This window comes from Filicampus tigris, chromosome 16 (assembly GCF_054856515.1).
Source record: "Filicampus tigris isolate MCC_2025a chromosome 16, RoL_Ftig_1.0, whole genome shotgun sequence".
Lineage (NCBI taxonomy): Eukaryota > Metazoa > Chordata > Actinopteri > Syngnathiformes > Syngnathidae > Filicampus > Filicampus tigris.
Genome location: NC_141232.1, coordinates 12,290,613 through 12,312,557, shown reverse-complemented (window position 1 = coordinate 12,312,557; position 21,945 = coordinate 12,290,613). Strand labels below are relative to the sequence as shown.

At 39.9% G+C, this 21,945-nt stretch overlaps 1 protein-coding gene across 5 annotated transcripts; it reads left to right on the top strand.

The window, feature by feature from the left end:
• The first annotated feature begins 967 nt into the window (after positions 1-967).
• Positions 968-21,060, top strand: ap2a1 (adaptor related protein complex 2 subunit alpha 1). 5 transcript variants are annotated; one of them, XM_086054840.1, is made up of 22 exons: positions 995-1,858; positions 3,921-4,132; positions 6,799-6,992; positions 7,088-7,217; positions 7,739-7,840; positions 8,948-9,207; positions 9,337-9,505; positions 9,703-9,840; positions 10,125-10,307; positions 10,602-10,699; positions 10,772-11,003; positions 12,038-12,226; positions 12,300-12,454; positions 14,126-14,188; positions 15,244-15,306; positions 15,866-15,948; positions 16,653-16,742; positions 17,041-17,164; positions 17,437-17,553; positions 17,633-17,702; positions 17,895-18,029; positions 19,172-21,060. In XM_086054840.1, exons 1-22 carry the CDS (start codon positions 1,792-1,794, stop codon positions 19,247-19,249), a joined length of 2,952 nt encoding a protein of 983 aa, XP_085910966.1. In that variant the 5' UTR covers positions 995-1,791; the 3' UTR covers positions 19,250-21,060. The 5 variants fall into 5 exon arrangements, with proteins under 5 accessions (XP_085910963.1, XP_085910964.1, XP_085910965.1 ...); XM_086054841.1 differs by lacking the exons at positions 14,126-14,188; positions 15,244-15,306 and having other exon boundaries at positions 996-1,858; XM_086054837.1 differs by lacking the exons at positions 17,041-17,164; positions 17,437-17,553; positions 17,633-17,702; positions 17,895-18,029; positions 19,172-21,060 and having other exon boundaries at positions 968-1,090; positions 1,771-1,858; positions 16,653-16,837.
• Positions 21,061-21,945: the final 885 nt, after the last annotated feature.

Here is a 21,945-nt window from a genome sequence, read left to right as displayed (position 1 = left end):
AACAGAAATAAGCCTAACAGCTACTTATCGGTTTATTGAAGCCTCAAAATAGTCATAGGTGACAGAGTCAATGGTTGGGACTGGTTCAGAAAGTCCGTCTATTCAGGGTATATCCTGAACTGGTCGCAAGCCAATCGTAGTGCACATATAGACAACAACCATTCACAAGGACAATTTAGAGTCCTCAATATTTGGAATGTGAGGGGAAACCAGACAAACTAGAGAAAACCCTCGCAAACACAGGACAACATGCAAACTCCACCCTGAAAGGCCAAAGCCTGGATTTGAATCCACAATCTCTGAACTGTGAGGCAGATGTGCTAACCAGGCACCAGCCACCCTCTTTAGATAGTCAAATCTCCTTACCTTTCTATTACTACCTGTCCTTACCTTTTGTGGAAAACAGAGAAGCCGAGATGAAAAGGTGCCTCCTTTCAAACGTAGGAAAAGACAGTATGGCTCATCTTTTGCTGTGACCTAAGTCTTCTCTTAAGAGTCCTTACATTTTGTTTGTAAACTTGGTCTGTGGCCTGTTGCTTTAGATTTTGCTGCCCTAGAAGCTCTAAAAGTGATCAGTATCATATCGCAAATAAATTATTGAATCGTCCATCACTAATTGGGAGCCTCTTTTTTTTATATAATTGGTGAATGTGTTATTTATTGAAATGTGGCATTTTTGTTAAGAACACCCTTCTCTGTGGTGTGTCATATTTATAACACATTTTTATTTTCACTTTACAGGGACTTCACTTTACAGAGGTGTATATTTATATATATTTTTTTAAATTCTCGGATACATCACTGATGATGTGTCCCAGTGCATGGGGTGTTTCTTGAATTAGTATTTTTTTACACGTGTATTTTGTATGGGGTCAACACAACTGACGGGCCCACTCATTATTAATTTATGCCAGAGGCTGCGGGCCGGTAGAAATTTGAACGCGGGCCGCATTTAGCCCCCGGGTCGGACTTTGGACGTTTAAGTGTGTGTAGTGTAGATAGTGGAGGGAGCGTACGCGTGCCCGAGTGAGTGCGTTGCGCGGTCACGCTGTAGTGCTGCTGCTGTCACGAGCTTGATCCAGGCAGCGGGGTAAAAGACTTGGAGAATTAGAACCGGCAAAAATTCTAAGATATACTTTCTTTCGCTTTTGTACCGCACGTTAAAGACAGCACGGCTACGTTTTGTATCGGTGGCTGACAACAAACAATAACTGTTGTTGTTTCGCTCAACCGGTGATGTATTGCAGCATTTGAACGCTATCGCTAGCCAGCCAGCTAGCTAGCTGTCGAGCTAGCTGTACGCTGCTTGTGACTCGAGGACAACTTAACGGCGTATTCTCGTGCGGTATTTTCATTAACGCCCCCTGTTTTTGCCAACATTACGCTCGTCCGCAAGGTATCAAGCCCGTGTGCGGTGTTAATGTTAAGTACATTTCTACTGTGTCCGTGTGTCGTGTTCTTCGCGTTTAATCCTCGCCAGAGAAGGATTGAATGAAATAGCTTGACATATAGCAAGCGGAAACGAGCCAGTTAACGGGGATAAGGTTTATTTACCGTGCTTCGTCTTGATCGCCGCCATCCAGCGAACCTTGCAATCAGGGCCGTCTAGCCTGCCACATACTCAAAGCAACATCATCAGAAAACACTAAATTATAAAGTTTTTTACGATCGACTGGCAGTGCTAAGTAGCTAGCTCGTCCTACACTTCAAGTTGTCCATCGTCCACTTCATCGAAGAAGCTGACCAACAGCAGATTTTTTTCACTTTCAGGCCGAATAAAAACCTGCAAAAATGCCGGCTGTGTCGAAAGGAGATGGAATGCGCGGATTAGCTGTTTTCATTTCGGACATAAGGAATTGTAAGTGACCTTTCTTTTTCTTTCTCTCTTTTCTTTTTTTGCATGCTTGTTGGCAGCCATCCACCAAATCTGATAAAATCGTTTGACGTTTCTCTTGTTTTCTGGTTGTAACATGTACCACCCCCATCTGTTTAAAGATTGTATAGTCTGGCAAACAAAATGAGAATTTTTCAGTTGCAATGTTGCAATTTCGTGTTTGTGTTACTATTAAAGTGCAGAATAGCAATCTATGCATTGGCCTTTCCTCTTTGGTGTCATGCCATTTTACAAAAACATTAACACATTCCAATGTGTATTTTGCGGGTGGTTACTGTCAAATTACATCTACAAAAGAACTCAACGTTTCCACTACAGTACACCAGTTATGTTAATGTTGCAAAAAATTAACTGATTACTAATAAAAACCACAATCTACCTGTTTAGTAGGATTTAGTTTCTTTTTTGGGGCATGATAACACCAGACAAGATCTCACATCTTCAGCGGTATGCATTGGTGGCCAACTTATTTTACACATTATAGGCCAAGTGTGTTGAAGTCACTCGTTTTAGGTTACATAATTATCAGTAGGATTAATGACAATATAATTTATTGGAGATTTTGCTCTGCAATTGACTTGAAGTCTTGCCTGTAGTCGGATGGAATCGGCTCCAGCTCACTTGCGACTCTTCCAGTGCCAAAGAAAGCTATAGATGTCAATATGCATCGTAACTGGTAATGTTGGCTGCGAATGAGTTTTTTAAGAGTAAAAGTGTTACAGAATATGAATGGATAATAGTGATTTGAACTGTTCCATCAGTGAGTTTTATATAATTTCTTTTAAATGCATCTCAGATACGTGGGGAACTCATCACTCTATTTTACTCGTCCAATCATTAAACTTCTTGCAAAACAGCCGCTGTATGTGGATGTCACTGGAGAAAATTATGTGGTATCACTTTTCACATTAAGGTCGCCCTTGAGTACTAACTAAAAACAAAACACTAAAAAAATCAAAAGCAGAAAAATGTCTGACTTTGTTCAGGCAAACAGATGAAAATAACTGAGGTTAACTTTCTACAATAATCCCTGTGTGTCTTTTGGGGAGGGTGTCAAACTATTATTAATGCAATCTGTTGAAATAGATCAAACAAGCCATTTGCAGTTTTTTTCTGTTGCACAGGGCCAATAAAATGGTGAAAACCTATTTCATCATCTGACAGTATTAATCTGATCGGTATTCTGAATATATTGAAGGAATACTTGAATACATAGAATGATAGCTACCAGCTCTTTTTCTAAATGTATGAATTGAAGCATTTGGTTGTCGAAGAGCGCTACATTGACCTGGCTAGTAATGAACGGGTTAGTAATGAACACCAAAAGGAATGCTCAAATTGTGAGCATTTTAAAGTCAATACTCACTAAACCCAAGTGGTTTGCATCTGCTCCCAAGTAACAAGAAACACAGAAGGTTTAGGTTCCAAAAGTTGCTGATTTCCACATTGTACAGATGATAGAAGATATATTTTACTCAAGCAAGTACTTCTACTGACCAGTACAGTGCAAAAATGTAGGGCAACTGCAAGCTTTTATTGTGTGTTACATCTTCCACTGCAGCCATTTAAACATCTGTTGTAGAGTAGTCGATTATAGGTATCAGGACTACACACATAAATATAAAACTCTTTTCCAGCAAAGTTGTTACAGCGAAGGGTCATGGGGAAAGGATGACTTCAATACATGTAAAACTGTCCACCCCATACAAAACATCATCATGTTTGCAGCCAGTCTAGCCATCAAACTTTATAAAGCAGGAAACAGCCTGCTTTCTAGCAAATAGATGGACAAACAAACACAATTACAACACTGACATTGCATTTATATATGTTCGTCATAGAATTGCAAAAGCTTAATTAAAAAAAACGATTAAATGGTTTCTAAGACCTTTGCACTTCACTGTATGTCAGAAATTTGAAACAAAATGTAAAACATCCAGTTTTTTTTTTTTTTTTAAACATTTATGGTCAAGGCCATCCATCATAATAAATTCCTCACACTGTACCACTGTCTTTCACACACCAGGTAAAAGCAAGGAAGCCGAGATCAAGCGGATCAATAAAGAGTTGGCCAACATTCGTTCCAAATTTAAAGGGGACAAAGCTCTTGATGGCTACAGCAAGAAGAAATACGTCTGTAAGCTGCTCTTTATCTTCCTGCTTGGCCACGACATTGACTTTGGACACATGGAGGCGGTCAACCTGCTGAGTTCCAACAAGTATACAGAAAAGCAGATTGTAAGTTTCCGTGAGCATTTGTTTTTCTGAACAGTGGCACCTCAAGTTGACTTCAGATTTGTTTGGATATGGCACAAAGGTTACTGTAGGAAATAATAGAAATACTGTGGACCCCAGCAATTCGTGGGGGATAGGGACCAAGCTAAATCCACATATAACTGACACCCAATATTAACGCATTGAATTTTTTTTTTAAACCCCCAAAGTTCTTGGAGAAAAAAAACTGGGGATAAACCGCCAATAAGTATTTTTTCACAAAAAACGGGGGTCTGACCCCCCCTCACACACACACACAAAATAAAGGGTAGTAGTAGAAGTGTTTTTAAAATTTTTAATTTAATTTTTAATTTAAAAAACTTTTAATTTAATTATTCATTTGCTACTGCATTAACGCAAGTGACTTCCATACAAATTCAGGTAACGTCTCTACTGTGTAGGGATGGAACTTCAGTGTATACGGAGGAGCCCCCCTGTATTTTGTCAAGCAGCTCACTTTTCTGTCAATTAAGTTAGTTCAAGTAAAATGATTCCATTCCACAACTCAAATGAGGAAAAACAAACAAGGGAAGAGACATGTAACTAAATAGCCAGCATTAGACAGAAATTCCTGCAGCTCCTTTAATGGAATGGTGCTGCCACATTCTTGGCAGCCTCCTTGACCAGTTCTCTTGTCTTCATCTCACTTTTGGGAGGATGTCCAGCTCTTGATAATGTCATTGTTGTGCCTATTTTCTCCACTAGATGGAAGGTGTCTACTCTGTGTTCCACGGTTTATAAATTTAATGCCTTGTAAAATTATTTTGTACCATTACTCTGACTGATACCATTGAAATCCTTCTGATGCGATGAAAGCTCTCTGGGGACCTTGTGCTTTAAGATGTGACTAAAATAAATGTCAGGGAAAGCCTACTAGAACACATAACCTTTATTTGGAGTTAATCAGAGGAAAGGGAGGGGTGTGCTGACTCCCATTTCACGTGAATTTGATTGTGATTGATTAATTCTGAACAATTATAGGAGGGTTTGCACACTTGTGCAAACACATGATCTCAGCTGTTCATTTTTACTTCCCACTGTAAAGATAAAAAAAAAATTTCAATTGAGTTGCACAAGTCATAGTTATAATAATGGTGGAAAATCTTGGAAATAATTTACCTTGGTCTCATTTTCTAACATCAGAAAAACCTGGCATCTGAACATGGGTACATCGTTTTTTAAAATATCCACTGTACATTATATATATGTTAACAGCCTCATATTTATACACACAATTATTCCAATTATTTGTGTTACCAAACTAGTTTTTTTTTGGGTTGTGTTAAAAAATGATCCCAACTGTAAAACCAAAAGCACGTTTTTTCAAACTTAACATAGTATAATTGCACAAATCAGTGTTCTGAAGTGTATAATTTCATGAAAGGTAGACATGATTAATGTCCCCCCCCTCCTCCTTCCCAAAAAAAGAGGTTTTTGACCATTAGTGTTGACAGAACTGGGGATCAAAGACCTTTGTGTTACCCTCCACTCACAGGGCTTCATCACGGCCTCACAATCTGAAGCTACTTTTATAAACCAGATACCGTAACCTTAAGCGGCTCTTTATTTTCAAGGGCAAGCCAACACTTCAGATCAGTTTTCCTACTTTTTCTTGTTGGTCATAATACATTGCATGTCATGTAACATTTCCATATTGACTGTTTGTTTTTGACCGTTGTGACAGGAACAGGAAAAATTGAGTAAGCAGAATTGTGGAGTCAGTAGTCTCTTTTGGAAGTGGTCAGAGTTGACTGCCGCACCACCAAAGGCAATAGTGTTAACCGTAGAGAACGTGAATAAACTTTTACAGTAGGTCAGCTCAACTCTGATTTTGAAATCCCATCAAAAATAAGGGAAGTGCTGAAATCCAGGGTGAGACTGTTGGTATCGCAAAACCATTATTAATTGGACTTTGATGATTAATGTTGCATTTTTGACATTCTTAACTGGTCAAACATGTGTAAAAAGAAGTACTTACTTGAGTTCATGCAGGGTTCCACATTAACGGTTAACTTGGTCCAAGTCAGGTGCAAATTGAAAGAGATTATAAGAAAATGTGGCTTAGTGCCTGCCTTCAATGTCGTTTCTTGATGCAGTAAAAAAATAAGTGACATTCTTTTGTGCAGCCTACTCTCACTAACCTCTCATGTACCTGTTTAAACATGAGGAATTGTTATGTCTGGCCTTGCAATGCTTTTTGATAATAATAATAATAATAATAATAATAATAAAAAAAAGAAATAAACAAAACGAACAACACTCAACATTAGACAGCTGCAAGTGTTCATGTACCAGTATCTTCACAAGAAACATTTGAAAGGGTTTGGTCTTAAAAAAAAGAATGTATTTAAATAAAAAAAATAGACTTACTTTACTGTAAATGTTCTATTCTGTTCTACGATCTGTTATATTCTTACATTATCAAAACCAGACCTCTGAAAGGATTGTTTTGTTTTTACTGTCATGGATACGGCTTCCTGCATGTGCTAATCGTTTTTGGCGCCATCTACTGTTCAATCTTCACTAAGCATCTTTTATAATTAAATGTTAAGAATGCGTTAGAATAGTGGAAATATTTCTCTGTGTTACTGCGCTGCGATCTCCCTCTCAGCCAATCACTATTTCTCCAGGGCTACCTGTTCATCTCAGTTCTGGTCAACAGCAACAGTGAACTGATCCGTCTGATTAACAATGCCATCAAAAATGACCTGTCCAGCCGTAACCCCACTTTCATGTGCCTGGCACTTCACTGCATTGCCAACGTGGGCAGCCGTGAGATGGCTGAGGCCTTTGCCAGTGAAATCCCTCGCATCTTGGTCGCTGGGTGAGTGTGACTTGTTTCAACTGTTACTCCATTTGCCACTTAAGCGTACATGCTACACTTAATTAACATTATGCTAATGTTAATGTCTTCCGTAGTGATACGATGGACAGCGTGAAGCAGTCAGCTGCCCTGTGTCTACTGCGGCTCTATAAAACTTCTCCGGACTTGGTGTTGATGGGGGAATGGACATCCCGTGTGGTGCACCTTCTTAATGACCAACACATGGTAAGAGCATTGTTGAATGAAGCAAACTTTGCTGAGTCAGCCAAAATCATTAATTCGGTACACGACTTTAAATTGTTGGGGAAGTGCAATTAATTTGACTGTCTGAGATTCTGTCACACTCTTATATTGCATTCGATGTACATAAACACACGCACACACACAGAATCAAGACATGAGCTGATTGGACTGCACACAAAAAAGTGCCCCGAGCAATTGTCGAGTTGTGCTTTACTGAAGGGGACATTGGCAGGAGCAATCTGGCTCCCCTGCAGTTAGCAGTCCCATTTTCCATATTATTGTCCTAAAGGGTGACTTGATTCATCCAGCCAGCCATTTCCTCGCAGTTTCATCGCCTGCTGCCCTCTTTGATTTGATTCATTTCTAACTATATTCAACTCATATCAGCAAATGGGGCGCGTTCATAATTCTTCTAGCTGAAATCGTGGCTTCTGTCATCTGCTTCACCGAGACGTCAGAAGTAAACCTTGTTTCTTGTTTTTTTTTTTTTTATATATTTGTAGGGTGTTGTTACAGCAGCCATTTCTCTTATCACCTGTTTGAGCCAGAAGAATCCAGATGAGTTTAAGACCTGTGTTTCCTTGGCAGTGTCTCGACTCAGCAGGGTGAGTAATTAGCATTAACTACTACAACACACTATGTTTCATATGTAACTCAAATTCTTAGAGAACAAGTCGATTGCTTTTTCACATGTGGCCTAATTCTTATTGCATTGTATGTAGGGGTGAAACATTATTGAATCAGATTGATTATATGTGAATAAATTTGAATTGGATGTGCGCCTGCGACTGCAATGTAAATCCAGCAATAGTTTTCTTAAGCCTTGGTGAAGACTGCAACATTGATGTTAAGATGGACATACTGTACTCTGCAACATTTTAGAAAACTTGCAGTTTATGTATTAAATGTCTTGCTATATAATCTGCAGTGTAAAGCCAGTAAGCCATAGCTAATGATTTTGTGGTGACATTGTGTTGAGTAGCCCGACTCTATTTAGGCCAAGCCATATATTCAATTCAGTAAAGTCAGTAAATTCTGCCTGTCCATTGTTCTTATTCCAAGCCGAGCAAACCTGTCATTGTCAGTCTATCATTCCGTCATCGTTATTTTAACTGCGCTTGTGTCATTGCTAAATTATAGTACGTCACCACTATTTTAGGACCCACAGACCTTCTTCTTTCTACATCTTTCTATTTTCTTCGTCCTTCTTATCCTCCTCCTTTCTTCTTCTTCTTGGCAGCGATGCGAGACAATCTTTTTTTTGTAAACTTTATTTAAACAAAGACCCTTATACAAAACATGTACAAACAAGATATTGTATACAACTCAAACAAATTAATAAAACAGGCCAGGAAGGTTGTTTGCAATAGCTAATCGGTGTCCAGAACGTACTACTACATTACGCACTAATCACAACGCTGTGTATTGTCAAATAAAAACAATATGGTACAATGTCATTGCGGTCTGTGGGACCAAAAGTACATTCAACACAGCCAGCTTTCTTACCAGCCGGGATGACCTAAAAAAGGAGCAGGCCTGGAGAATGGGAACAGATTCTCAATACTGACAGTACTGACTTAAATAGATGGATGAATTGATGTCTTTGAATGCACTTGGCAATTCACAATGGCAGTTCAGTATAATACTATTCTTGATGTGTTAATATTTCCAAATGAAGGAAGCTTTTGACATTTTGTCTTGCGCTTCTTTAGATTGTCTCATCAGCCTCCACCGACCTACAAGATTACACCTACTACTTTGTCCCAGCACCGTGGCTGTCTTGTAAGCTGTTGCGCCTGCTGCAGTGCTATCCCCCGCCTGAAGATGGCGCAGTGAAGGGCCGTCTGGTGGAGTGTTTGGAAACCATCCTCAACAAGGCACAGGAGCCCCCCAAGTCAAAGAAAGTACAGCACTCCAATGCCAAGAATGCTATCCTCTTTGAGGCTATCTCCCTTATCATCCACTATGACAGGTGAGCAATTGGATCCTCCACTTGACGTCAGTGGATCAAAAGACATGGATTGCCATAATTACTGGTGGACATAATTTCAATTTCAAATTTTAAAACGTATATTTCTTGGCATATGTTTTTGTTCCGAAGTGAGCCAAATCTTCTCGTGCGAGCCTGTAACCAGCTGGGTCAGTTCCTGCAGCACCGAGAGACGAACCTGCGCTACTTGGCTCTGGAAAGCATGTGTACGCTGGCCAGCTCAGAGTTTTCTCATGAAGCAGTCAAGACGCACATTGAGACTGTCATAAACGCGCTCAAGGTGATTGATCACACACTTAATCAGTTTATGCACCTTTTTTCAGCTTCCAACAATGCACAGTTGGATTTAGAAATAACACATGATAACTAACTGAACAATATTGGAAGTCCACTCGTGTTAATACTTTAGAATTCTGTACCCACCCTTTTCCCATCTTTTGTTTTTTCACCAATTGTTGTTCTTTGGTCTTTCTGTAGACTGAGCGGGATGTTAGTGTTCGACAAAGGGCAGCAGATCTGCTGTACGCCATGTGTGATCGCAGCAATGCCAAGCAGATTGTAGCTGAGATGCTCAGCTATCTTGAAACAGCAGACTACTCCATCAGGGAGGAGATGGTGTGTGAAACTGACAACATAAGATTAATGTGCTTTAAATTTGTGCCGTATTTGCATACTGACATTTTTTCAGTTGATGTATTACAATTGCACATTTTATTTTTTTAAATTTGGAAGCGCCAAACGTATGAATCCATCCATTCTGGACAGCAGCAATGCAGTAGTTTCTTATACGTAGATTGACACAAATCCTATTTGTGCATGTTCAAAACAAAATCTAATTTGATTCAGACATGTTGTCAAAACAATCTTATCTAATGTCTGAGCTGTGTTTTGTCTTTCAGGTGCTCAAAGTAGCTATCCTGGCCGAGAAGTATGCTGTCGATTATTCCTGGTACGTCGACACCATTCTCAACCTCATCCGCATAGCTGGCGATTATGTCAGTGAAGAGGTATGGTACCGTGTCATCCAGATTGTCATCAACCGTGATGATGTGCAAGGCTATGCCGCCAAGACGGTCTTTGAGGTACTCCTACTTTGATAAACATTGTGAAGATTGATGCATGAGAAAAATGATGAAGTTAGTTTGGTGCTGCTGCTTATACCTGTTATTTCTCATCAATTTCATGACACATTGATAAACATGTTTCAAACAGTATCCTCGTCATCATTTATTAATTCATGCACAGTGTTGCAAGTGATGGTGTCATTACTAAAAAAAAAAAAGAAAAATGCAGAGCACATGTACATTACACGACGTCCAACTTGGCACTGCATTTAGTAATTTACTGACAGAAAATTAAATTACTGTTTCTTCCAGGCCTTGCAAGCCCCCGCCTGTCATGAGAACATGGTGAAAGTTGGAGGCTACATTCTTGGAGAGTTTGGTAACCTTATTGCTGGTGACCCCCGTTCTAGGTATGTTGCTATGCAACAAAATGTTCAGTTGGCAGGATAAAAAGTAACTTGTTGTGTTTTGTTGTTATCCAGTCCCCTGGTCCAGTTCAACCTTCTTCACTCCAAGTTCCACCTATGCTCTGTGCCGACTCGTGCCCTGCTGTTGTCAGCCTACATCAAGTTTATCAACTTGTTCCCGGAGACCAAGGCTACGATTCAGGAGGTTCTTCGCTGCGATAGCCAGATTCGCAATTCTGATGTGGAGCTGCAGCAGCGTGCCGTGGAGTATTTGAAGCTCTCTTCTATTGCTAGTACAGATGTCTTGGTAATTCTGTTTTTTTTTTTATTTAATAGTATACATGTGTGAAAAGCTCCAGACTTAATTGAAGGGGAAGTCAACGCAAACATTTTTTTTCAATAATATGTTCTATGCAAGCCCACTAGTTGAAACAGCTCATTCTGATAAATATTGCGTTTGTGGAATAAGTGTCAATGCACTCGTTTTTAGCATCTCTGGGGGCTGCCATTTTGTCTTCTGTCGCTTGAAAATGACATCACAACTGCTCACAACGACCAATCACGGCTGAGATTCAGATAACAGGTCAGCCGTGATTGGTCGTTGTGAGCAGTTGTGATGTCATTTTCAGTCGACAGAAGACAAAATGGCCGCCCCCAGAGATGGCTAAAAACGAGTGCATTTTGCTGCTTAACTTACGTCCACATACGCAAAATTAATCAGAGTGCCGTGTTTCAACTAGTCGGCCTGCTGGGAACATATTCTTGAAAAAAATATGTTTGGGTTGACTTTCGCCTAACGCTACTGTTTCAAATAGGGGCAAAACAGTTTTAATTTTTTTTTTTTTACGCTCAGTGTCCTGCATTGTTTCCCAAATGTTCAATCGTTACAAACAGACATTTATACTTCACATTGCTAATGAACACATCTTTAATCATCATATTCCGCTTCTTTTGTTGACTATCTGCAACCTTATCCTTCTGGTCACCACTGAAAATCTCATGACCATAATTGTGGATGGGAACCTAAAAGCCCTTTGCGTCAGCACTACCATGATAGACTTGTCTGGATTTTACCTTGGTCAAAGATACTTAAATTATTCCACTTGAGGTAGGGATTTATTCCCAACCCAGTTGGCACAATCTGCCGATTTTGGACCCATGGCACAACTAGTCATCAGGACCACATCTGCAGATATTGTTCTCAGGCCACCAAACTGTACCCGGGCTTACCACTGAGGTGCCTCTTTTCTGTCTACCACTGAGCACTGTTATAAATTATAATTGCACTGTCAGAGTAGTTACTGTCTCGACATAGTATGAATTTTGTTTTTGTTCTCCTAGGCCACTGTTCTGGAGGAGATGCCTCCTTTCCCTGAGAGGGAGTCCTCAATTTTGGCTAAACTGAAGAAGAAAAAGGGGCCTGGTGCTGTGTCTGTAACAGACCTGGAGGACAGCAAACGGGAGGGCGGGGAGTTGAACGGAGGTGGTGAACGGGGTCCGGACACATCAGCAATGGCTGCCTCCAATGCTGTAAGTCGACTGTCTGCTGGTCAGCCTGCAATGAATCATTTTGGCTCTCATGCAAGTGTACTTTTTCTTCCAGTCCACCCCATCACCATCAGCAGACCTCCTTGGGATTCGAGCTGGACCTCCAGTTGGCACTGCTCCAACCAGTGCTGGCAGCCTATTGGTGGATGTGTTCTCTGAAGCAGGACCTGCTGCACCCTCTGCTGCAGTTAACGATGACGGCTTTCTAAGGTGAAGGTCATCCTAATGAACACACGTAGAATCCATTTGTGCCTGTTAGGATGTTCAATTGGCGCTGCTTCAGAGCCGCTTTATTTAAGTTATCAGGTTGTAGAGCAAATGTCAACGTGTGCTGTTGGTTAGCCAATTGAAGAGCTAAACCTTCACTAATCCGCTACCTCCTCTCTGTGTGTTGACATGTCCCTAAGTACCAAGGTTACGGATGGTAGATAACCTTGGATGGGCTCATATTATTTCCTGTTGTAATTCTGTCCAGAGTTGGAGTCCAAGTGAATACAAATAACATCTGAAAACCTGACAGTATCTCCTTTCATCTGTCAACTCAAAACTTTTGACAGGCTAAGAAATGTTATTCTGTATAATTCTAGCTGTACTGGTGAGATTACATTGATGCTGGATCCAAGGTGTTGTGGTTATATCAGGTTTTGGATGTAAACTAGATGAAGACAGTTGTAACCTTGTTGCTAAAGGGCTTTAAAAGGCACTTGCATACTCGGCGGGGGCACAGTTTTTGAGCCAACGAAATATTACACTCATTTTAATGTGTTTTAATGTGATTGGTTTTGGTGTTTGTTATATGTCTGTTCGTTAAAGACTGCTTTTCAACTTGTTGTGCTTGTCTGCTGGTTGACAAACTGTTGTTTAACGCTCTTTATATTTGTCTTTTGGACCTGCCAACCTGGACGAAAGTGTATTTGGAAATTTGAGATCTGTCGAATTCTCCACTCATTCCAACCCAATTCTAAAACAATCTATTACGACTGCGCAATATGGCCTAAAAATGTAATCCCCTCATGGTAACGGTATATCACGATATAAACTTAAGTGTAAAAATTATAATCAAACTATTCCTGAATGCGTTTGGCAAAGCTAAATTGGTTAAAAAATAAGACAACAACAGAAAAAAAATTAACTTTTGAAAATATTTATTGTACATATCTTAAACCCAAAATTCAGTACTCTTTGGTGTAAACAAATAGAAATATTGCTGATATCAGAAATAATTTTATGCACTATTCATTAATATACATTTGACCTTATAGGCTCCGCCTCCCGGCTGATGTATGCGATAACATTCATTTCCAGTTTTCGGACCCATCGTATGTGCTTACTGTGTAGCTATTGTATCATTTGCGCTCTTGGTTCTTATATACCTGTTAATTTGCTGTTGATAGTTGGTTACCCTTGACAGTAAAGTGGTTCCAGCCATACATTTGTTAATCCACGTACGGAGCAGTGCTGCTTGGCTTGGGCCGCGGCAGTTCTGAGCAGTATGATGTTGGCGTGCGATTAAAAACATGGCATTTTACGAACATTTATGATATTTATGGACATCAGTCAGCGTTTGTTCATATCTGCGAACGTTCATAAGTCAAATGTTCATAACGCCTCCTGTAAATGCAATCCGAATTAAATTTCATGAAGTCAAAGTGTTGGTGACAGTTCATGTCTATTCTTCTCCCTGGTTGGCAGGTTTTTCTTTACTTGTCTATTCTTTTTCTTTTTTTTCAAACTTACTGTGTATGTGACTTGTCTTTCGTCTTTTTCCTCTCTTTTCCTTCTCTCCATTTTCCTGTGTGCGTGTGTGTCTGCGGGCGCGTGTGTGTTTTGGTTTGAATGCGTGTCTGTCCTCTGTCCTATACTGTGATTGGACATTGACAGAGATCTGGAACAGCCCACCGAGACCTCTGACTCCTTATTGGTGGAGGGTTCTGGTGACTCGGAGTAAGGGCCCTGTAGTAAACTACAGACTTAGCTGGAAAACCACAATTATGACATCTCCATACTGTCATAATGGCATTGATACAATATTTTGTAGTCTTGTTAATATGAGTAGCTTGTTCAACCATTCAACTTAGATCAGCATAAAAAAATGAAAAAAATGAAACTGTCTGTATGTAAGTTGAGATATCCACCAGACCAGTTGGCATTTTAAGAGTAGGTATATACATGCTTAAGTCATACATTATTGCCACAATTGACTCTGGCACTTTGTTGAATATTTTTGTGTTGGTCACTGACCTACTGTATTTGTAAAGAGACCGCAGGACAAACATTTTATGTTGCAAAGTATCACAGACAATCCGTCAAGTAAACAAGATTTAGTGATTTGATGCATCTATAAATGTGCAGTAACGTTACACTAGAAAAGAAATCACACACACTCATGGATGTAAACATGTTTTGCATACCAAACAAGTTCATGGCATCAAGCTACTGCATATCTGTAGCCTATGTTGACTGTACTGCTTGAATCATGTGAACTGTGCCTGTGGTAGAGTGCAGTCAAAATGTATTTGGAAAGTCATTCATTTTCTCTTCTTTTGGAATCCGATTCTGTCCTTTAACCCTCAAATGCGTAACCTATAAAGTGCCGATTTAATGTTGTGCGTGTCTTTTTAGGGTATTGTCTGTGTTGCACGTTTATGTACAAATTCTGACCTAGTCAAGCCTAAGCTTAAATTGCATTACAGTACAGTGCAGTCAGTGTCCTTGATTTATTGTGAATATTCAACCAAAACAATAGAAAATGTCCAAATACATACTGCTGGTGTTTGTAATAATCCTTATTTGTTTGTTTTTTTACAAACCGTGGTTGGACATTGTAACTAACCATCTTTGCATTTGATCTCTTTTTTTCTTTTTTCTTCTTATGTTCTTAACCAATCTTCATCACATTGCCACATTGCGCATGTGGATGCCTTTTTCTTTTCGTCGTACACCTCACTCTTCTCTTCTGTGGGCTGTCTACATCCTTGCGCTATCTTGTGGTCTTTCAGCTCTGCTCCTCCCTCTGAGGATCCTGCTCCCCCTCTGTCTGAGGCTGATGAACTCCTTAACAAGTAAGCTCTTTCTCTGTTTAAAGCTCTGTTCTTTTGTGTTTGCCCGGACGGCTCTGCATGATTACCACAGGAAGCGTTTAGCTGGCTCGTCAAAAAAGAATAATAATAAGTTTCTCCACTAGATTATGAAATCCACCTTACGTTATCATCATTCCAATGTAGCAAAATACACCTAAAGTGCCACAAAAACTTAGAGATTGAAATCTTGAGGCTTGTGTTAATTGAGCATCAAATGGATTAAGTGAAGGTGTTTTTTGGGGGGGAGGGACTGCCACTCACACAAGGGTACCTGTATTGTATTTATGGTTAAAAAGCATGAAGTCGGCTTGCGATTTTGCTTCTCCACTTCTATGAACACAATGCCTCCATCTTCAAAGGGTGAATAATTTTATTTAATTTTAGCATGGAATTGGGACCAGGCCAGACCGTGAATAGCATGGTGTTGTCTTATTGTTTTGGTGTGGATATTGCTTTTTTGGGGGGGATTCTGGATATCATTGATTTTCTAGTGTCTGTCCAGTTCATTAAAGTGTCACTTAAAGCTTTTTTCATTCAACAGGTTTGTGTGCAAGAACAATGGTGTTTTATTTGAGAATCAGCTCCTACAGATTGGCATCAAGTCAGAATATCGTCAAAATCTTGGTGAGTAATGGAGCTGCTTGAAAAGGGCAAAAGAGGCGCGGTCTGGTTCTCTTCAGTGTGTAACACTGCTTAGGCTAATGCAGTGCCATCAAATTTCCACCCATCTATGCCTTTCCGTCATCGCAACATATCACTTAACACATTTTCTTTTCAGTTCGACTTTTTATGAGACTATCAAATGAGGTCAACTTTTAAAAGGGGAGTTTATGCCCATTGATAACCTGTTTGGCGCATATGAAAACACTTATTCCAAAATTTTGGAACAAGCCGTCTTTACCGCGCATGTCTGTGACGTCAGTATCCGCGTTTCTGTTATTCCCGGAAGCTAGTAGAAGCAGAGCGAGCAAAAGACATCAAGTTTAAAGTAGAAATGGATGGAGCGATGTTTTGTTGACACTGTTGCCACTACGGCTTCTTCTTCTACTACTATTTCCGATATATTTGGTCAATCTGAGCATGTCAAATAATTTGTATTTGTAATAATGCGGATCAATATTTGTAGTGTCCATGAAAATAGTGCATCCAATCATTATTTTAATCCGATTTGTCATCGCTTAAAGAAATGTTGTCCATGTAAATGTAGCCACTATTGACAATTATAAAACTATAACTGTATTGATTATACATAGAAACCAAATACAGGTCAGTTGATTTCTTGGCCTTGCTCGCTATTTGTTAATAAACAAGCTGTGTCTTTCTCGTAGGGAGAATGTACTTGTTCTATGGGAACAAGACGTCAGTGCAGTTTGCCAGCTTCACCACCACAGTCAGCTGTCCTGGAGAGCTCCAGTCTCATATCCTTCCATTTCTCTTGAATGTCGACGGACACTGGTTGTACAAAAGTTTTAGACGAGATGCATTTGGACCAGCATGATATTTTGCCTTTGCTAAAGAATACGTCCTGATTGAAAATGCATTAACTGTTGCCTGCCCCATATGGTGTTGAATCGGCAAACATTTTTTTTAGCAAGTTTTCTAAGGGCTGAGTTTATATTAAAAATCTTCCTTGCTGATAAAAATCTAGTCTAGCTTCCAGTCAGAGGTATTTGGACCTGTGTAGCATCTTTTTAATGTTCCTTGACAGCAAGTCACAGCTTAACGTTCAAACCAAACCAGTAGAACCACTGGTAGAGGGAGGTGCCCAGATCCAGCAGGTCCTCAACATCGAGTGTCTGACTGACTTTTCCGATGCTCCACTTCTTAACATAAAGTTCAGGTGAGCTCTAAGTCAAACTATAAAACTACAGCGGTATTTAAACATACGACCACAATTCTTTCTGTAAAGACTTGAACTGTCATCATTATATTACTACTTGTCAAAAATGTAAAAAAAAAAAAAAAAAAGGTCTTTGAATGCCTTTTGTGAAAAATAACACTTAAGCACAATTGCGTGGTCTTGTATCAGTGAAGAATTGGCAAGTTTTTCATTTAGCATGTTAACGTTTTGTGTTAGACAAGCAATGCAATGTATTAAATTGTGTCTGACAGATATGGAGGAGCGCTGCAAAACTTGACCCTCAAGCTGCCCGTCACCATCAACAAATTCTTCCAGCCAACTGAAATGTCCTCAAATGATTTCTTCCAGCGTTGGAAACAACTTAGCCAGTAAGTTTGGGGCCAGTTAGGATTTTTTTTTCACTATATTTAGGTTTACTAATAAAGCTTTTGTGTTTACTGCCCTCAGGCCTCAGCAGGAAGCACAAAAGATTTTCAAGGCCAACCATAGCATGGACACGGAAGTACTCAAGGCGAAGGTATGTCGATATTCTCTTTGTGTGTCCTCATGAAGGTTGTTTTGTCTCCATACTATGTGTATCTCCATAAGTTTTGGGGACAAATTTAGTCAAAACTGCACCGCGCTGCTTTTACTAAGATTCTTGATAACTCTGAGCTTTTCAGCACTCACACATCAAGTGTAATGTTTGTGGTGGTACGCTTGCTTGTAGCTACTGGGATTAGGAGCGGCCTTGCTGGACAATGTCGATCCAAACCCAGAGAACTACGTGTCTGCTGGAGTGATCCAGACCAAAGGTCAGCAAGTTGGCTGTCTGCTAAGGCTGGAGCCCAATGCCCAAGCACAGGTACATGCTACAGTTATCATTTCAGTTCTGTACGAAACTGCGGTTGGTTGACCTAAAATTTGTCTGAGGCTGTACAACACCTCATATTTGTTGGAAAATTATAAGGCATTTTAATAAAAATGTAAAAAAAAAAAAGGCTTTCAAACAAACCTCCACAAAGATTAAATGCAGTAATTGAATCCTACCAGTATACAGTATTTAAAATGTTGTTTTTGCAGCAATTACCAGTAACTACTGTGGGTAAATAAACACTCTTTTTGATAAAGCAAATTCCCCTGAAATAAATATTTTAAGACAAAAACACTTCCAATCTTTGTGAATAGGTCAGACAGCCAAAATGGTGATAAGGCAGCATACACATATCACAGACACGCCTGGCTGTATGGTCAAACAGAGAAACAGCTTGGGGGGAAGACACAGTAAGGGGGGTCTCAAGGGAGGCGTACCCTTTCCTCCTCAGAAATGTATTTTCACACCTTTGCGAGTCGCTCTTGTTCTGTCCAGACATACTAGAACCTGCTCTCCTGCAATCTAATTATCCCAAGTTTTATGATTCACCATTGAAGCCCAATGAGCACAACTGAAATAAGTTGTACAATAAAAGGTGCCAAATTGTCCATTAGAGTAGGTAGAAGAACCAAATTTCCATTGTGGTTTTATCCATTTGCTTATTCAAATGCATGACAAAAATCCAGCTGGTGTGCAGACCATGCATTTCAAGTGTCGGTATAAAACGCCTGCTGTCTTGTAATTACGACGTGTCATTGCTGTGGCGAACCCACCAACTTAAGTGTCTATAATAATGGTGGCAAACTCTCCCAGACAACTCCTGACCACTGACGGTAGTCACGCTTCTCTTCAGAGTCGCAGTGCAGCCCTTGTTCTCAACCTTGTGCCACACTAAGACTGTACAATTTTAGAAGTCTTTGCTAAATTCCACTTGTAACAATTGAAGTGCTCACACTGTAGAATCTTGAGCGAAATCGGCATTCTCAAAGTGGCACAAAATCCCTTTAAGATTTTTTTTTTTTTTTTTGCTTGGTTGTGGAATATTCATGTTTTGTTCAACTACTTTTATGATTCGTACATTGTCATCTCATTTGAATACAATACAATGTCTATGTGGATTTGTGCGTGCGCAGATGTACCGACTGACTCTGCGCTGCAGCAAGGACTCTGTGTCAAGGCGTCTCTGCGAGTTGCTGGCCCAACAGTTCTAGAATATCCAGAGTTCCAGAATTTTATCAAGACCAGTACTCCCACCTCCCCCACCTGCGAGCCCTCCCCTCTCCCGCCACACTTCTCTTCCTCCTACCAACAAAGGTTCTTTATTACAAAAAAAAAAAAAAGTGTGTAACCTACATAAGGGAAAAAGCAGTCACTGTTAGAAGCGGTGACCATATTATTGTCATTATTCTAATTCAAGTTCATCTTCAATTTGTTTATTAACATAATGCTACATTATCGTTTTTTTCTTTATGGTGTTTACCTGTGTAGCTGATGTGTGTGCGACCAGGACCGTGTGCGTGTGTGCGTGCGTGCGTGCGTGCGTGTGTGTGTGTGTGTGCGTGTGTGCGCGCGGGGGTGTGCGCGCCCGTGTGTATGTGCGTGTGTGTGTGTGTGTGTATCCCACAGTGTGCTGTGGTCCTATTCTGCTTTATTCTGGCTGCTCTGTATTACTGATGCTATATGTACAGTGTGTGTGTGTGCGCGTAGGTGTGTTGATTTATTTTCAATGAATTGGTCGATCATTCCTTGAAGACAAATGGGAGTATTCAATCCATCATACACATAGACCAATTGTCTCCTGTCAAATTCACACACATTGACGCACACACACTCATACACAAGTGGTTCCTCGTGGCCCATGTCGGGTCCAATAATGAAGGGAGACCTGAAGGTCCAGAATTCAAATTTCAAGCATTCCCCATGATCATAGGCCAGTGAAATTGCACTTAAGGCTTTTGGAATCCTCCGTGAGATGCTCCAGCATGAGCCCCCTTGTGTGAATAATCAGATTCCTCTCCTGGGACTCTGTACTGAGTAGCCCCACATTTCAATGACCTTGATGGTTTGTTTGTTGATTATGTCTGTAAATATGTGGCAGTGTGTTACTTTATTGCTTTCATAGACATTCCCATCGAGCTGTTGGCTTAGATGACCTACCCCATGTAAGACGAGTGGCAGTAAACGGGATGTTAGGTGACTGACACAGGGTCGACATTTTCAGAGTTGCAGCAGTTAGGACTTTTCTTAACGAACTGCCTGGAGGGATGTCCAGGTGGAACATAAGCTGCTCTACTGTCCAAATTAAACATTGTTTTTGAAGTGATGCCTAATTGTCTTTTTGAGACAAGCCTCCATTTAAAAAAAAAAAAAAAAAAAAAAAAAAATCATCACTTAGGATGATTTATTCAAACGTGCTCTTTAGCCATCAGATTAAACGGTCCTAATGATCCTAAGTACTATATTGACTTGATGTACAACTCCTTTGTACATCCCGAATTTACTCTCAATGGAGAAATGCGCTGCCACAATAAGTGCTGCATAAACACTTTTTCAACAATCAGGGAGCAGGGCCCCTTTTTCTTCGAGCAATCCAACAATCCGTACAGCTCCAAATATTTCTATTCACACATTCACAGCTTTGATATTCTTTGCACACAGCGACAGTAGTGATGCAGTGGACGTGTACTAGAGTTCAGTCCATTATAACTACAGCGTACTCTGTTTATGTGAGAGCTTGAGCGAGGCTGGAAGCTGGTAATAAGAAATCCTTTAGACATTTTGGAGACATCGTCACATTACAATCTGTGGCTGCACAGAAATCACAAAACATTGTAGTGGAAAGCCTAGTTGTTTTTTGGTCATTCTGTGAGTGTGTGCTTGTGTGTGTGTGTGTGTGTCTATGCAGTATCCACTAGCTAATGCAGCCTCATGTATTGATGTTAAAAATGTCCAATACCTGTGTTAGAATTAAGATTTACTCTGTAATGAAAAATGTGAAAGTAAAACTATGCCATATATCAGACATGACGCTTCATGTGTTCACTGTTGCACTCTTACAGCATGACATCATTGTGTCCTCGGCAACAGAATAGAACAGAATGTCAAAGTACTGGAAACAACAATAGTTCAGCAGTGGTCAGACATTCAAATGCACAAAAGCCGGTAATTTATGATGTCAAGTCTTAATTTTAGTGATTCTATACTAAAGTATAACGCTACACTTTACAAGAGCAATGGTTCAATGAGAAAACAACTCACTAGACAAATCATTATTTTTGTGTTCTAAAGTCAGCAACAACCATGGAGGAAAGATCTACATGCAATGTGCTTTTTCTTTAATTCATACCTAAAAACTAAAACAAATACTTATTTTCCCTGTTTTATTCATGATACGGCCGTGTGTTCATCATAATTCCAAACATTTTATTTACCACTTGTCCTCAGGATTGCAGATGAGCTGGAGCCTTAGCTCAGCTGACACATTCAGGGATGTTCTGTGAATAATATTGAGAACAAACGCATCCTAGGTGAGGGGCCAGACAAACCTCTGCTTGTGACAAAATAATTTTCATAATTATAATTATTGGAAATATTCGTGTGAAAACAGAAAAAGTATTGGACATAAATATACAACAATTACCCCCGCCCCCATAAAAAAAGCAGTAAGTACGCCGGTGATTGAGTGTCCGTTTTTGTTCTTTTTTTTAAATTGTGGTGCGCAAAGTTGTTCATTGCACAGCATTTGAAAAGCAAAACATGTTGTAAACTGGGGAACGCCATTATTACATCTGGCAACACTGCCCAATTACAACAACAAATACATTGTTTAATTGGTATGTTGCTGTATTGAATCTCATTGGATTGATTGATTACTGTATTGGTCATGTCTGATTCGTATATGGATACT

Bases quoted from the DNA above. Each gene is read 5' to 3' on its own strand.
- ap2a1 (XM_086054840.1), top strand. From the start codon at position 1,792: ATGCCGGCTGTGTCGAAAGGAGATGGAATGCGCGGATTAGCTGTTTTC. The intron at 9,841-10,124 runs GTGTGTGAAACT...TTTGTCTTTCAG, and splicing joins ACTCCATCAGGGAGGAGATG to GTGCTCAAAGTAGCTATCCT. The intron at 12,455-14,125 runs GTGAAGGTCATC...GGACATTGACAG, and splicing joins AACGATGACGGCTTTCTAAG to AGATCTGGAACAGCCCACCG.